The following is a 16,322-nucleotide window of genomic DNA, read 5'->3' on the forward strand; positions in this document are numbered from 1 at the left end:
GTTTTGGTATGAGAGACTAGCTTGAACTAAATAGAGGAGCTTCCTAGTAAATGTATGGTAGTCATACTGGTTTTTACTATTTGGCAGCATAAGAAAGAAAGGTCGTCTTAATTTTTCTGTCTTCACATATGAACAACTAAGGGTTTTTGTTTGTTTGGTGAGTGGTAGAGTAAACCTTTCTAAAAACCAATTGGACTGACAAATATAAATCTCAATTTTTAAATATCTTTCCTTTTTAAACTGCAAATAGTGATTATGTTCCAAAAACTGTCAAGTAACTTCTTAATATCTCTGTAACCACCCTATCCTACTCCCTCTTTTTTAAAGAGTTCAACCATTTATGCTGTAGGAATTGCCAGACAACAGAGGTTTGATAAAGTAACCATATATGAAACAATAATTTATATGATGTAGGAAAATTACTTTGGATGATGCTCTTAGATATAGGTTGAACTGCACTGAAGTATTTGAGTAGAAAATAAAATGCTTTACTAAGGGAGTGATCAATTGCTGAAAATTTTATTTTGTATAAAATTCGATTTTCAGTTAGAATGTACTTTAGGGACCTTAAATTTAACTTTAGTTGATTTAGTATCATATGATTTAGTACCATTTCACCTTGAAATTTTGGATGCCAACTTGCAGGGTCCACTATTCCCGTAATAATCTCTGTTGGTTGCCCAAAGTGGGTACCATCTGGTGGGGGAATGGAGGCTAGTGGAATAAAGTCAGCTGTGGACTGAATGGTTGCTTGCTTATCTTTGAGTCTTTATTCACTTGTTTGTATCACTGCCATTTTTCTGGTTTAATAGAAACTTGTAAATGACTGATGTTTTAATGAGTGGATATATGTTTATTGTCTCTTAGGGTAACTAAAGTTAAGTGCTGGAAGGAGTTCCAAGGGTCTGGTCCAGTCCCGAGTTCAGGTGTATTTTGTTTGGCCCATAAACTGTGTTTTTATAAACAGTATAATGAAATCACTTTGCTTGGTCTTGTAATACAAGCAGCTTTGTACCTACTGTCTTACATGATTCATGCATTTATATTAACTGACTGGCCCCTGTAGACGTTTGAATTTGTGATCCAGATAATCCTACCTCTTCATTTTACAGTTGCAGGAACTGAAACCCTGCAGGATTGAGTGACTTTCCAAAGTTAAACAGCTAGTTCAGGGCAATTCCAGAACTGCTTTACATTAAGTTTATTTTTTTTCTCGATTCTGCTCCTAAATTTAGAATAGATGTTGTTTATTTTTCACTGTTAGAGACCTTTGTGAAACCACAAAGATGTTTTTTAAAGATGTCTTACAAATAAAATAAGTTGAGAGGCAATGGTGAAATAATGAGAGTGAAGGGTCTAATTCAGGTCCTGTTATGCTTATCTTGCTTATATCATTTTATCTCACTACATACTTCAAGATTCCTCATCTATAAAGTAAAGAATTAGACTAAACAATTTTACGTCACCTAGAACAGGACTAATAAATTCTCATAAGTAGTCCAGTATACAATATATATTGAAGGTCCCTACCAGCGCTAAATTAAAGATTGTCTAATTCAATGTTAACTTGTTTTCTCTCTCCTATCCCCAGTTTACTTGGCCTAGGTTGCTTTCAAAGCCTCTTCCGGTGTTGAAAGGAGTCTATTTTTTGACTGAGTTCCTGTTAGAGAAATTCTTTGAACCCATGTACTCTGGCTTCTGTCCTCAACTTACTGGTTTCCACTCTGCTAGCAGCTGGTCTGTTCCCTCAGCTTGCATTACAGAATCCATGTATCATCCTTTTATGTATTGTGGGAAGGAAACAGTAGGGGGAAGAAGTGAGGACTCCGTGGCTTTCTACAATGACCACATACTACGCCACTTCCTCTGCCATCTTTGATCTCCTCCTGCCTTATACAAAAAAGGCAGCATTTCTTCTTGGCTTCAACTTTATATTTAGGCAGGCTAATACTTCACAACCAGAAGTGAATTACTGTTTCAAGTATAAAAAAAATCCTCATGAATTTCAGCATGCATTATTGGTATTCATACGTTTTAGCGGGCCTAGTCACTGTTGCCAAATCATCAAGCACCTACTTGAGTCCTTATTCACTTGTTTGTAGGATGCAAAGTGATAGCTTGTCTCCTGCCTTTTAAGAGCTTAAAAGCTTACTAGAGAAGTCAGTAAAGTTACAGAAATAGAAACTAGCTATGAATTTGGATTGTATCAATGGAAGTATGTCCAACCTCACTTTTGCTACAAAGAATGCCTAAGTATTCAACTTTTTCATGTGCTAGAGAATCAGAATGTTTAAAATACTGAGATGCTTTTCTTCTTTTAAAAAAATCTGATTCTTTAGAAATCCTGATTAGTACTGAGCTTCTCTTTCCTGAGAAATACCCCTAAAGAAATGCATAATCTCACACACAAACACATATAAATCTGCTCAATACCGGCTTAATTCTTTTCTGCTTTTACCCTGGTGTGCTTCATCTCCTGGGCCAGGCTCTTTGCCTGCTCATTTCTTTTGTCGCAGACTTAATCCTGACAACTTCACTAAGCCTAGCATACTCCAGAAATTTGGTTTTTATTTCTATTCTATTCCTTTGTTTTCCTCCTTTTTTTCCTTTCTCATCTTTCATTTTCCCAGAATTATTCAAAACCAGTGTTTAATTAATATATGATTTTCCTATCTTATTCATTGTATTATTTATGGTTTTACAGAAGTTTTATCTGTAGTTTCTAGCCAGAGCTTTAGAATAAATCAGGAAATGTTTGCATCTGTCTAAAACTAGCTGATTTATTGCCCATAGATTTCCTACTCAAAACCAAAATATTTCTCTTATCTCTGCGCAAACCAAGCCAGTTTCCACAACTTTATATGCTTTTATAAACAGGACCGGTCCCGGGATCCAGTTTTTCTCAACTTCCTGGTGTTCCTAACTAAAGGCCCTCTGTAACCTAACCTTGGCCTTCAGCAGCTGCCTCTCAGTCATGAAGCTGACCTGTGAGTCAGTATTTGTACAGCTTTAGAGTGGCTGGAGAAGTCTTACCGGCTGTTTCTGGGTGCAGTTTCACTGATAGGTCAGGTGGTGGCCACAAAGCCGTTTTCTGCTTTTAGGACCATCTACAGAAGGGCACCTCAGCAATCACTGTAAATACTTGTTTCTTCTTTCATTCTTCCCACAAATAATTCTGCCTGGTTATCTACACATACTGCTTTTTGGAGGCTGATGAAATAGTGGTCCAGGCTTTAGACAAAGAACAACTGGCTTTATTCTGACTGGCTCCCTTATATACCAGGAAAGTAAGAGAGAAAGAGAGCAGCAGAGCATAGAGTTTGTCTATAGGTGGTTTTTTGTTTTTTTTTGTTTTTTTTTTTTTTTTCTGTATCAGAAAGGGAGAGATGCCATCTTTAAGATAGGAGTTAAGGCTAGGCGTGATGGGACGCCAAGGCAGGAAGATCTCTTGAGGTCAGGAGTTTGAGATCAGCCTGGTCAACATAGCAAGACTTCCATCTCTACAAAAAAAAGAAAAAAGAAAGAAATGGAATTAAAGGAAATTAGTAGATCAGTGGGTAAAGAATATAAATCACTGTGCCTAAACAAAAGGCAGCTACTCAGTGAATACTTGAATGAAGCAGAAATATGCCTTCTAGACTCTAGAGAGTTAGATCTGGCAAAACAGCAGACTGATCAGAGAGCAGGGAGAGAGAATAATTTGGTGACATGTGTCCTACTTTTGATTGCTTTCTGTTTCATGAGAGGACACGGATGATAAGAATAACTCTCCTGGAGTAGTTTCTAGTATATCATATCTATTACCAGTGTCTTTCCAGGTGAAATGCTAATGGCCTCTTTTTTTAAGCCCTTGGTCTGACAAATTCAGACTTTGATATCTAAAAAATCCCTCTGTTATCTATCTTCATTTCAAAACATGTGTTGTTATGCTGCATTTATTTAGCACTCCACATTTGCAAAATTCTATGCCCCTGTTATTCTCTATCAAAAATCTGCTTACTCATCACCCTTTTTAGACTAGCCCGCAGGGATTCCAGAAGGTCTAATGACTATACGTAGGGCTCAGAAAAACACTGCTAACAAGCTGAGTTTTAATTTTTCCAAATTCTTCTTGGAAACTGACAGATTATAAATTATAAACCAACCAATAGATATTGTGGTAGTGTTATTGCCTTATTTGCTTTTCCTTTGATAAAATTAATAACTCTAGATCTAGAAAGGAGCCCAAAGAGGTTACTCATATAAAATTTGCTTAAATTGACCAGCAAACCCTGGAGAGGTTGACTACAAAGGGGCCTTATCTAGATTGTGGTCACGATTATGCAACTGGATGCATTTGTCAAGATTCATAAAACTGTAAACTGAAAGTATGAATTTTACTGTTGTACTTTGTATCTCTGTAAACTTTAATTTTTTAAAATTAGAACTTCTAAAGAAAAATGTTTTTATCTGCATTGTGAAGGTAGATAGTGAATTCATTGAAAATATTCAATCCCAAAGTGGTTGACTTTTGGTGTCAGGGCAGGGGAGGTGTTTTGGAGGTGATTCTTGCACTTGGTGCTTTTATTTTGTGCAGGCTAAGAATGTGTATGTGGAAAGTTAAAATTAGCTTAAATTATTAGAGTAAGATTCTGAGATCCATAGCAGGAAATTTTATCCCATAATACTGATGTTTTTATTATCGATTTCTGTATTAAACCTCGCTCTCTTTTTTTAAGTATTTGACAAAAATAAAATAGTCATTAGAAAATTATCTCATCAAAATTTGATTTTATTTGTGGTAGTAAGGGGCAACTAATAAATATTTTGAAATTAAAAATTCTGAAAGCAGAATTTCTAGAAGGATGAAAAAGAAAATAATTCTCTTTTTGAAATGAGAAAGTGAGTAGCAGTGATTGAATCAGATTCTGAGTTAAATAGTCACATGACACTCTTGCTTCCGGTTCTAGTTCAAGGAAGCACTCATTCCTTTTGAAAATTGCTAACTTTATTTCATTGATAAGATCCTTGGTCCACACTATAGGCTTTGGAGCCAGCCATATTTTCTTCTTGGCATTCTTTTTTTCCACCCTTTACCCTGGCCCCCTCTCCCATCTCTGTGTCTACTCAGCTCTGTGGCTGAGGTTCCCGTCTGTAAAGCCTGTTGCCACAGGATACAGAATTCACTGGGGCGGAGGGAAAGCTGCATGTGTGTGTTTAAGGTTGGTGGCTCTTGGAATCAGATAAACATTGTAGAAAGCTTGCTCATTCATGTGGAAGAGCCAGTGTTGCAGCTAAATGGTGGAGCTGTGAGCTGCTGGGCTCCAGGCTCTGGCATCTGTGCGTTGGGCCTGGTCAGCCTGGAGCATTTTTATTTGTGATACCAAAAGAGTTGATGAGCATTGCCACTTCAGCCATTCAACAATAACAAAACCTTTATTTCAACAAAACAAAACTCTTTATTTCAGCCCCATAGAAGAAAGGTTATAGCTCACTTTTTTTCTTTTCTTTTATTTTTCTTCTTCTTCTTTTTTTTTTGGTATATATGTGTGCCATGAGTGCTGCATGTGTGTGTGTGTGTGTATAGATGGGGTCTCGTTGTGTTGCCTAGACTGCTCTCAAACTGCTGGCCTCAAGACATCCTCCAACTTTAGCCTCCAGAAGTGCTGGGATTACAGGCATAAGCCACTGTGCCTAGCCTTTTTTTTTTTTTTTTTTCTAAATTAAATGATGAAATTGGTCAAACAGGAAATCCCATGCAACTTTACACACAGTCAAGTACGTCCTATATTATCACAGTCTCTGGTGTTTTTCTTTTCACTCTTGATCTCTTTTATATAACCTCTCTTCCCTTCTAAGAAATCTCTGTGATATCCAAGACTTTCACTCCCATGTAAGTTTGGCAGCCTGTGATTCTGCTCTCCTCCTGGTGACATCAGTCTCGAATGAGCAGCAGTGCAGGCAGATGCCCTGAAGAGTTCTGAGTATGGCCTGAGTTTTGAGAAGAGGAAGCTTCTCAATTCCTGCCATTTGGTTGGCCATGATTTGGCTTCCTAGGCCAGCTCTGTCTTCACCTGAAAACCCTACTCAGCACTGGGGACAGAGATCTCTTTAGCCATGGGATACCAACTTTTAGAACTAGAGCTAGAACTTGAGAGTTCACTTTGTCGCTCTTTCTTGTGCCCCTCCAAGAAATACACATTTCCTTAGAATTGTAAGTGTACTTGCATTTTATAAGCTGAAAGCTCAGAGTACCTTTACCCTTCACGAGCACAACCTTATTGGGGTTATTTGGGTTGTATTAGTTAATCTTTCCTACACTCAAACAGTTTGCCTATTTTGACAGCCTGCTGGCCTCGGCAATAATAAAGCTTCTGTCGAGGTGAGCAAACAGCTGATGGCTTAGGCGCACAGAGGGGGCTCCTACAGTGGCTGTCTGTAATCTGCCAGGCTGGTGGTCAGAGCAGGCAAGAACAAAAGCCAGTCTGTTTGCAGTCAAATTGGAAAATCAATGTGTTAGTTGTATTTTCTCTTTGCCTTTCTCCTGGCAGGAAAGGAGAATGCTCTTCCAGCAGTCCACAGAATAATTCCAGGCAAGTGCCCATTCCAAAGACTCACTCACCTGTCATATTACTACTGGAAGTTAAGAAGTCCTTAAGTTTATTTGTCTGAACTGCTTAAAAAGTCACCAACAGGAATTTGTCTCAAACTTGCCATCCAAAATTGAACCTTGCTGGCCCAGTGTTTTGACTTGTTTATATTCCAGATAGCCACTCAGATAAGTTTCTCTTTTTAATGCTGATGGGGGCCTAAAAAGGAGTTCATTTACTGCCTGGGTGGGAAATTCAGGAATTGCCCTTTGGGCAGCACATTTTATGGTATGTGTGTATTTCACTGCTATTCCTCAATATATTTCTTGTGAGAGTTCATTGAAAATATCCTAGGCTGGGCACAGTGGCTCATGCCTACAATCCCAGCTCTTTAGGAAGCCAAGGTGGGAGACTCACTTGAGTCCAGGAGTTTGAGACCAGCCTGGACAACATAGCAAGACCCTGTCTCTACAGAAATAAAGAAGGAGGCAAAGGCAGGAGGATCGCTTGAGTCCAGGAGTTCAAAGCTGCAGTGAGCTGTGATCTTGCAACTGCATTCCAGGCTGAGTGACAGAGTGAGACCTTATCTCTCAAAACGTTTATAAAATAAAAAAGAAAGAAAATGACCTAGACATAATTGGGTCTAGGATTGTTAGGGCTTAGAGAGCAGAGCTTATACCAAGTAGCCTTGTCCAGGATAGGAGAGGGAGGAGACTTATTAAAGACTTCTCTGAGTCTCTTGACAAATATCTCAAAGGGCTGCTGTGCAGAGATGGTTATACTCAATGTGTGAAGTCTTGAGTAACTTTCCCTTCAGGCTTCTAAGAAAGTCTGTGAAGGAAGGGCTTTTGAGAAGAAAAGACTTTACTGCTCTTCTATATGCTGAAGTTAGCCTTAGAAGCTTAGCAAATGGCTTTAAATGCGTTTTAATTTGAACTTTGAAGGTCTAAAGCTAGGCTCTCATTATCAGTCTTTGTTATTTTTCAAAGCCTAAAAGTGATCTGCTGATCATGAATAAGAGAAAGGTATTTGGTTAGATATGGTCCTGGTGTTCTTATTGTAAAGTTCATTATCAAAGAAAAAATTACAACTTTAGTGGTCACTGGAAGCATCCTGAACCAGATGCTTAGATGTAAAATGAGGATTAGGTCTAAAATAATCTTGAGTGAGAGTGGTAATTGGCATTCGATATATTTTTTTTCCTGAAGTCATTACCAAAAAATTCATATTTTGTTGTTTCTTTTTAAAGGAAAAATTGACTAAACCCAACAACTACTACTACCAAAAAACCCTTCAGTCTCCAGCGATCTCTTTTTGTCTTTGGTACTTATCATGCCCCACCGTTTGTTATTATTAAATTATGTGTGCATCTTTTTTGTAATGAGACTATAAATGCCCCAAACAGGGAATTTACATGTCTTCATATATACCATAGACATTAACAAAATGATTGGTGCATAGTAGCATTTAATACCAGTGTTGATTAAAGCTCTTTTTTAAATTAGCTAAAAACCTATGGGCCAAGAATTGTGTCAGTACAGAAATCAGTATTGAGCAAGTCAGTCTCTGTCTCTGTTAACCCAGGAATTTACAGGGTGATGAGTAGGCATCACCATCATTGAGGCAGTATACCCGATATTTTACTTGACTTTTTTTCTTTATTTAAATTAATTTTTAGTTGGTCATTTCATTTTAAATCTCAGATTTTTCAGAGAAAAAAGAATCAAGTAGCTAAACTATTGATTTGAAAATGTTGCCTGGGCAACACAGGAAGACCCTATCTCTACAAAAAAATTAGCTGAGTGTAGTGGCATGCACCTATACTCCCAGCTACTCGGGAGGCTGAGGAGGAGAGATCGCTTGAGCCCAGGAGTTAGAGGTTATAGTGAGCTAGGACTGCACCACTGCACTCCAGCTGGGGCAACAGTGAGATCCTGTCTCAAAAAATAAAAATACAAATATAAAAACAAATGTGAGCAAAAGCATGAAATACTAAAAGGTATATTTTGTTTCATTTCTTTGCAGAGGAACTTATAAGATTGAGAATCTAGGGCCCCTGTACAGGGTCTTTCTCTGGCCAGGTCACTCATCCTAAACTGAATTTGACGAAATTCTGTTTTTTAATGGGCTAATTTGTAGAGAAAAATAGAGTGAGACATTTTCCAGCAAAACCTAACATGTTTAAGAGAATCAGGTGACCTAGAAGACCCTAAATCCATAAAACATCTTTGGATCTTATTTTTGCCAAATCTCTCACCAGAGCACTAATAGATATCCTAAGTTAAATACTATTTCTCACGTCCTCTTCCTTTCTTAGCTATTACTTTGGCAGAGAACCTGTTCAGTGGAAACTATCCCGATAGCAGATGGCAGGAAATAACAGGAAGCAGACTGAATAATCAGCCTCTAAAAGCCACTACAATTCATCTGCACCCATGACTCCCAAATATGGCATGGACTCCTTTAGGTTTTTGTTTCACCTTTTTCTTTTTAAGAAGAGTTTGATTAAACTCTTAACTTGTGGGGGCCCAGCGATTGGCCTGCTTCCCGAATGATTAAGGAAAACCTGGGGACTTCAGCTAACATGATACAGTATATGAGGGTCCATCCTAATCAAAGTAGATAAATAAAAAGAGGGACTACAGAGCCCTTTCCACCCCATCTCACAGCCCAGTCTCTGCTCTGAGTCTTGTCACGGACCCCAGGAACTAGGAGCAGCAGCTTCCATTCCAGGTGTTAGCAGTGTGTGTGAACTCAGGCAAAAGCAGCATTTGGAATTCCTTTCCAAGCACCATTCCTTTGTGGGTATACTATTACTGTATGTAACTCATCCTGGACTGCTTCAGACTTTTAAGACCCTGTGGGGAGCTATAGGAAGTAAGGGATAAACTGACAAGCTGCAGTGGAGCTATGAAGAACAGTGTGGGATTGTGGATCCTGGAGGGCATGAATGTTAAGTTTTACTCAACTTTTATTTCTTGGTTTCCTGTTATTCCTTTTATTTCCTCTGTTTTCCTTTGACTCCCGTCTCTCCTAAGAGCCACAAGAAATCCCACTGTTACTCAAAGCTGATTCTCCTCTACAGAGTTGCTGTGCTATCCTATTTTTCATTTTCTTCATCTGTTTTAAACTTCCAAAGTTTCAGCTTAAGCTTCGCATCTCTTTTCTAATGAAACATCTGTTTACATAATGCCATGATTAGTATTTTTCCCAAATTATTTTTCATAATTCTGTTAAAATAAGATGTTGAAGCAAGGGGTATAAGGAATACAATTTTGGTAAATTTTTTTTTTGTTATTTGTTAGTTTGCCTTCTCTTTACCATTTCAGACTTTGTGGTTAATGAGTTTCATTCTCAAGTTTTTGTCAGCTGTTAACGTTTATGAATTTCTGTCACATTACACTCTGTAAATATCTAAGAGAAGAACCTGTTGATGGAAGATGTGTTTTGATATATAAGAGAACACCAGTTTTCTCTCTTCTTGTGCTTATTTAGATTTCGACACAGCCCCAACAGCTGGTACCTGAGAAACTGGACCATCCACACCTGGATTAGGCAGTGTCTAAAATATGATGCACAAGACAAAGCCTTATATACCCTTATAAATAAGGTGAGTGGTTCTGCGGATCTGCAGCCTGTTTTCCTGAGTTTAGATGACATGGTGTTTGTACCTATTATGACACAGCAAAGAATAACACCAGAAGTAACTTTTAAAAATTATTTGGCCTTAAATATCCTTCTTATTAACAGAATGAGGTGGGTATAAGTTCATTAATAAATTTTTTTTAAATCCCGTAGCTGCTGCTTTTCTAAACATAGTGACTCAGAAAAGGACAGGAATAAGCAAAAGGTAGTCTAATCAGAAGAACTCTGCACTGGTGGTCATTTCATTCTTTATTGCTAAGCCTTAAATTTCTTGCCTGTGTCCTCTGCTGAAGTTCAGGGGGAGAACCTGACCATGTTTGCTCCTATGTCTTTTGAGTCCCTGACTGCTCCCGTCAAGCCTGAGAACACTCTAGGATTAGGATCTTTCTGACTTTTACACCACCCAAGAGTTGAGTCTTTCTTACCTTCCTACTGTATACAGTAAATACAAAATAAACAGAAGTTTAGAATGTTATTATTGTGAGTCTGAAGCTAAACATTAGTTTGAACCATAAAGACATTTTAACAGTCTTTTTATGAAAATGTATTATGCCTGTAATGTCACTGGACCCTGAAAGTTAGCATTGAAAAGGAATACTGATTTTGTTTTTGAGTCCCCCTTCTGTGCAGAATAGTTTTATTTCCATGACTTTGGCCAAATTCAAATTAATATATATTATGCACAGTTTGTGAGACATTGGTTATTGATAGTGGATACAAAAATGAGTAACGTTCTGTCCTTGTCCTCAGGAAACTTATAATTTAATAAGGCAGATAAGCAGGATTACTTATAAATTTAATATTAGGCAAATGTAAGTGCCATGCAAGAATATTTGTAAAGGTCAGGGACTGTGGCTCATGCCTTGTAATCCCAGCACTTTGGGATGCCAAGATGGGAGAATCACATCAGCCCAGGATTTCAAGGCGTATAGTCCCGGCTACTCTAGAGGCTCAAGTAAGAGGATCACTTGAGCCTACGAGGTCGAGTCTGCGTTGAGCTGTAATGAGATCACAGCATTCCAGCCTGGGCAACAGATTGAGACCTTGTCTCCAAAAAAAAAAGTAAAAACAGCTTGGAGAATTAAGATGAAGGAATCCGATTGGAAGGAAATAATTAAAAGAGACATGAGGTACCATTTAAGATGGTCACGAAAAGATGCATGCTTGCACATGGAGATGCGCTGACACAAACAGTATTAGCAGAGGCATAACTGGGTGAAAACAAAGACTCAGTTTGAGCAGTAATACATTGCTTTTTTGCCTGGGGTATAGGTATGTTAAGGGGAAGTGAGGAAGGGAGTAAGAGAGCTAGGTCCCTGGATAATGGATTAAATCTTGTTTTCTTCCGTTTAGAGTATAGTGACACAGATCACACTCAAAGATTTCTATGATAACAAAACTAGGAGGGTCTAGAACAGCAGACCGACACCTGTCTCATTTTTGCTGCTGCTTGAATCTTTTAGTAGAAAGGACATCAAACTAGAAATCAGAAAATCCAGGCTGTAGCCTCACAGGTTCCACTGGTTGCTGGTAACTTTAGGCAAATAATTGTATTATTTTAGATCTTAGTTTTTCCAACTCTAAGTCAAGGGGGTTGTAGTATATCAATGATTTCTAACTCTGGCTGCCCATTAGGGTCACTCAAGAAGCTTTCTAAAAATTGTAGATGTTTGCCTCTGCTACTGAAATTCTAGTTTAATTGATCTGTCTGGGGCCCAGGCATTGGAACTTTAAATTTTTTTTTAATAAATTTAAAATTTTCTATCAGTTTTGGGTTCACAGTGTAGGGGAGGAAATTTATTTTCTTTCCCTTTTTAGGTTCTTAGTTGAGACGCTCTGCTGAAAACAGAAGTCAGATTAACAAAAGAAAAACAAGCAAAAGTTTATTAACACATGCTGTACTCATCACACAGGAAAGGCATCAGTTCAAAAGCATTTCTATCTCAAGGCAGTAGTGTAGTATTTTGCTGAAATAGTATTTCAGCCAAGAGCCATAAATCCTATACAGTGACAAGACAAAGGAGGGAAAAGTTCTAGTCTTTAAAGGTGGGAAAATGTGGGAAGATAGTAAAATCTGTTCTCAGATTCCTCTGGTTCCTGCTGGTGCCTTCTCTGGGCTGAGAAACAAGTGCTGTTCTAGGAAGGAAGAATTTATGTGCTGCCATCGGGCAAATGGAGGCTAAAGAAGAGTGTTCCCCTGCATTTTCAGTGTCTTTCACTGAACATCCTCAATTATTTTGGGGAGAAATATTTTTGTTTCCTTCAACAGCAAAACTGAGTGGAAAGTACGAAGATTTTCTACATACTTCCTGCCGCAGCACATGCATAGCCTCCCTCATAATCAACATCGTGCCCCTGGGTGGTACATTTGTTACAATTGATGAGCTTACATTGACAAACTCTTGTCACCCAAAGGCTCTAGTTTACATTAGGGTCCACTCTTGATGTTGTACATTCTGTGAGTTTGGACAAATGTATAATGACATGTACCCATCATTGTAGTATCATACAGGATAGTTTGCCCTAAAAATCCTCTGTGCCTCGCCTATTCATCCCTCATCAGTTTTTTTTGTTTGTTTGTTTTTTAAAGCTCTCATTTGATTCTCGTTTACAGCCTAGGTTGAGAATCACTGACCATTTGATTTCTAAAATCGCTTTCAGCTTTAATGACTTATCACCTTAAATATTTTGTTTTTACCCTGCCTTAGGGATTAATACTGATTTGGATGACTGCTTTGAGAAATATAGACACTGGCCATGAGCTACAACCTATGAAACAGTGGTTTTTAGACAATTTTTTCATTTCAGCACACCTGAGACTCCTATATATAACTCCTGGAAACAGTGAATCAGTTCAGCGGTGATTCACAATTCAGGTGTTAGGACTGTATTAAAATCTCCCAAGGGGATATGGATATAATTTGGAAAAATTCCTCAGGTGTTTCTACTGGTTGCAAGAGGGAGGAATGGAGCCCTGTGGGGTATGGTGGTTGACCTTACTGAAGAATTTGAAACAAATAAAAATGCAGCCATAATCTGGATCATTGGTAGTAAAATGAGTATGCATGAAAATCACAAGAACCTCACTAAAATTTCAGGTTTCTGTGCCCAATTTCCAGAGATTCTGATTCTGTAGGTCTAAGACATAGGAATTTATCAGCTCCTAGAAAATCAACATTCTGCAGTTGCTAAAGGGATCCATATTTTAAGAAATCTGAATTCTCAAATATTGAATTGTGTGACACAGCATTCTAGAAAATTTGGAGTAAATGTTTGTTGGCATATTTCTTGGGACCTTAAAAGCCAAACTAAGAACCAGAAAATGCTGTGTAATGTGTGCTTTCCCATAAAAGTCTGTTTTGGCATTGTTATTCATACTTTATAAAAAGAGCCACTGAACCATTTGGGGGCTTATGTGGGTTTCTTTCTTTTCTTTTTTTTTAAAGCTATGATGAGGTGTTAGAATTGGGGCTTTATTTTTTACATATCAGTTCTCTTATCAGACACCCACTCAAAACTTTCTCTCTCTGACCAGCAGTTCTGGTTATCAAACCTCATGAGTCATGGCTACTATTTCACTGTTACAGATGCTGTAAAAGGATAGTCAAATATTTTAAAGCTAATGCTGGCAAGTTTTATTCTGAGTAATACATAGACATACATTACAGACTAAATTAGATAATTTTCTCTTTTGTTTCCTGTTATGTTCATTTTCATTATAGGTTCAATATGGAATTTTTCCAGATAACTTTACATTCAATTTACTGATGGATTCTTTCATAAAGAAAGAAAATTACAAAGGTAAGAAACTAAGCCCAGATTCCGTGTGTATAGGGCTTCCAACTCCCAAAGGGAGGTGTACAAATCTAAGACCTTCCCCTTTCTTATTCCCTAATAACATCTCTTCATCACTCTTTTAGTCAGAAAAGTTTTGATGATTATCATTTATGCAAAATTTTAAAAAATATTATTATTTTTATTTTTACTAAGAAAATATCAAAGTACATAAATGATTATAGAGGAAAAGTAAGTTAATTATACAGGCCAATCTAATTTCACTTCCCAAACTGACTGAAATCCAGACTATAAATAAAGGATAAAGTAAATTTATTTTTCAAGTATAATTTTGGCTTCAGTAACGAACGGTTGGCAGAAATGAGATTTTTTTTTTTAACTGAATTTTGAGCCTATGCTCTTTTAAAATATTACTGGTTTGTTTGTTTATGTAAAAGAAAATCCCTTCCAGGTTCTTACTTTTCTGTTGACTTATTAGTTGACTACCGGGTCTGCCTGTCTATCTCAGTTTCCCCGTTTGCAGAAAGAACATAGAAATTCATGCTTGTGGCCCCATTCAGAACCTTGGCAACATGTGCAAAAACAGCTGGCTAGGAACAGCTGCAAATCAGTGCTATTTTATAGTTATGAATATATGTAAAAATTGGTTAAAAAAATAATTCAGTCAAAAACATTTGTTGTGCTTGTGATATGAACAGGCACTGTATTTCAAGGCATTGTTAATATTATCTGCTTTACAACCAAATAACTACAGAAAAGAAATTGTTTGACTTGATTTTCTTGGCCTCCATTTATGTTGTAGAATGTCAAGAAAAAATAAAAATTGCAAGCCTGCTCTCCTATGACCAGCATTCATGTATACTCAGAGGCTTTTAATTTATGAATGAACATTTCCCATTCCCTTCCAACAAGTATTTTGAACTGAGCCTTACGGTCCTTTTTATAGTCATTATCTTGCTTTCTTTGAAATAATCTCTGAGACTTAGGGTTTCCTTTAGTGTTTTGTCCTCTTCTGCCTTAACAGTGAAAAGGTACCAGAGCAGAGAATAGAGCAGTCAGACCAGCCTCTCTGCTCTGCTTGTCAGGGTGACCTTGAGAATATATGTTTCTCCCTTATGCCTTAGCTCTTCTAGCTAATAGGTACAGTGCCTTAAACTTGTATCACAGTATGAGCCATTTTCATATGTATTATCTTATTGAACTGTCCAAAATTCCTTTGAAATAGATAAAGCAAATAGTATTTTATTATTATGAAGATGATACTGGGAACCAAGAGAAATGAATGGTTTATTTAATGTCCTTCAGGACATTGGTGCAGTAGCATCTGATCTAGTTCATTGTGGTATGTAAAATAGAAGCTGAAGGCTTAGGAGAAACCTAGTTTGTGGAAGAGCTAGGGCCAGAGCCCACATACTTTACTTCTTAATTCTGCCTTTTTTTTTTTTTTTAACCATGCCCCACTTTTTAAGAGTGTTTATAGTCAAATAGAGATTTGGTAATATTACCTACAACTAATTTTCTCTCATTTTACTTTCATCTTCTTTGCTAGATGCTTTATCTGTGGTTTTTGAGGTCATGATGCAAGAAGCCTTTGAAGTGCCTTCCACCCAACTTCTCTCCCTCTATGTTTTGTTTCATTGCCTGGCAAAGAAGACAGACTTCAGTGTAAGTGATCTTCCCGAAAGCAATATTAAGAACTTTAGAAAAGGCAAGCAGGGGCTTGCTCTCAAAAGCTAGAAAAAGCCGTCTGCCGGCACAACCAGGAATGAGTGTTCATGCTATACATCTTAGTTACTGGCTTCTAACTAATGGAATTGGTTGTTCTTCCACTTGAGAGAGTCTCAAAAGAAAGTCCTTGTGCATATTTTGAAACTTGAGCTACGCCGAGTGCACCTCAGACATTCAGAAACAGGTCATTGGTAATCATTGAGAGCTGGACATGGCATGTCAAAGAGGCAGTGAGGCAGCTAACGTTGACCATTACCTGGGGTATTAAATACTGATTATTTCATTTGTATCAGTATTTTCCTAAGGTTGCTCTAGGGCAGTTCCGTTCTGGAGAGTCTAGAATATCAAGTTTTGGTTTCAGGTCTTAGGTTTGAGTATTTAATGCTTATTGTCGTCCTAAGAATAACAACAGCAATAACTGATATTTTATGTAGCACTTACTTTACACCAGCCTATGTTCTTGTTATATATGTATTAATGCATTTAATTCTCACAACAACTCTAGGCAGATAAGGAGACTGGGGCCTAGAGATGTTACAGAGCCACCTGGTAAAGCCAGGCAGTCTGCCTCTGCCATCTCCCCTT

General features: G+C 37.7%; 1 protein-coding gene across 4 annotated transcripts in view; it reads left to right on the forward strand.

Annotated features, from left to right (window-relative positions):
* MRPS27 (mitochondrial ribosomal protein S27) overlaps positions 1-16,322 on the forward strand; it is a 103,179-nt gene that overhangs the window by 74,760 nt on the left and 12,097 nt on the right. For all 4 annotated transcript variants that reach the window (XM_074384893.1, XM_010336534.3, XM_074384896.1 and 1 more), the window contains 3 exons: positions 10,065-10,179; positions 13,937-14,015; positions 15,559-15,674. In XM_074384893.1, the coding sequence (XP_074240994.1) occupies positions 10,065-10,179; positions 13,937-14,015; positions 15,559-15,674 (310 nt within the window). The remainder of the gene's footprint in view (positions 1-10,064; positions 10,180-13,936; positions 14,016-15,558; positions 15,675-16,322) is intronic.

The sequence above is a fragment of the Saimiri boliviensis genome, chromosome 1 (assembly GCF_048565385.1).
Source record: "Saimiri boliviensis isolate mSaiBol1 chromosome 1, mSaiBol1.pri, whole genome shotgun sequence".
Classification (NCBI taxonomy): Eukaryota; Metazoa; Chordata; class Mammalia; order Primates; family Cebidae; genus Saimiri; species Saimiri boliviensis.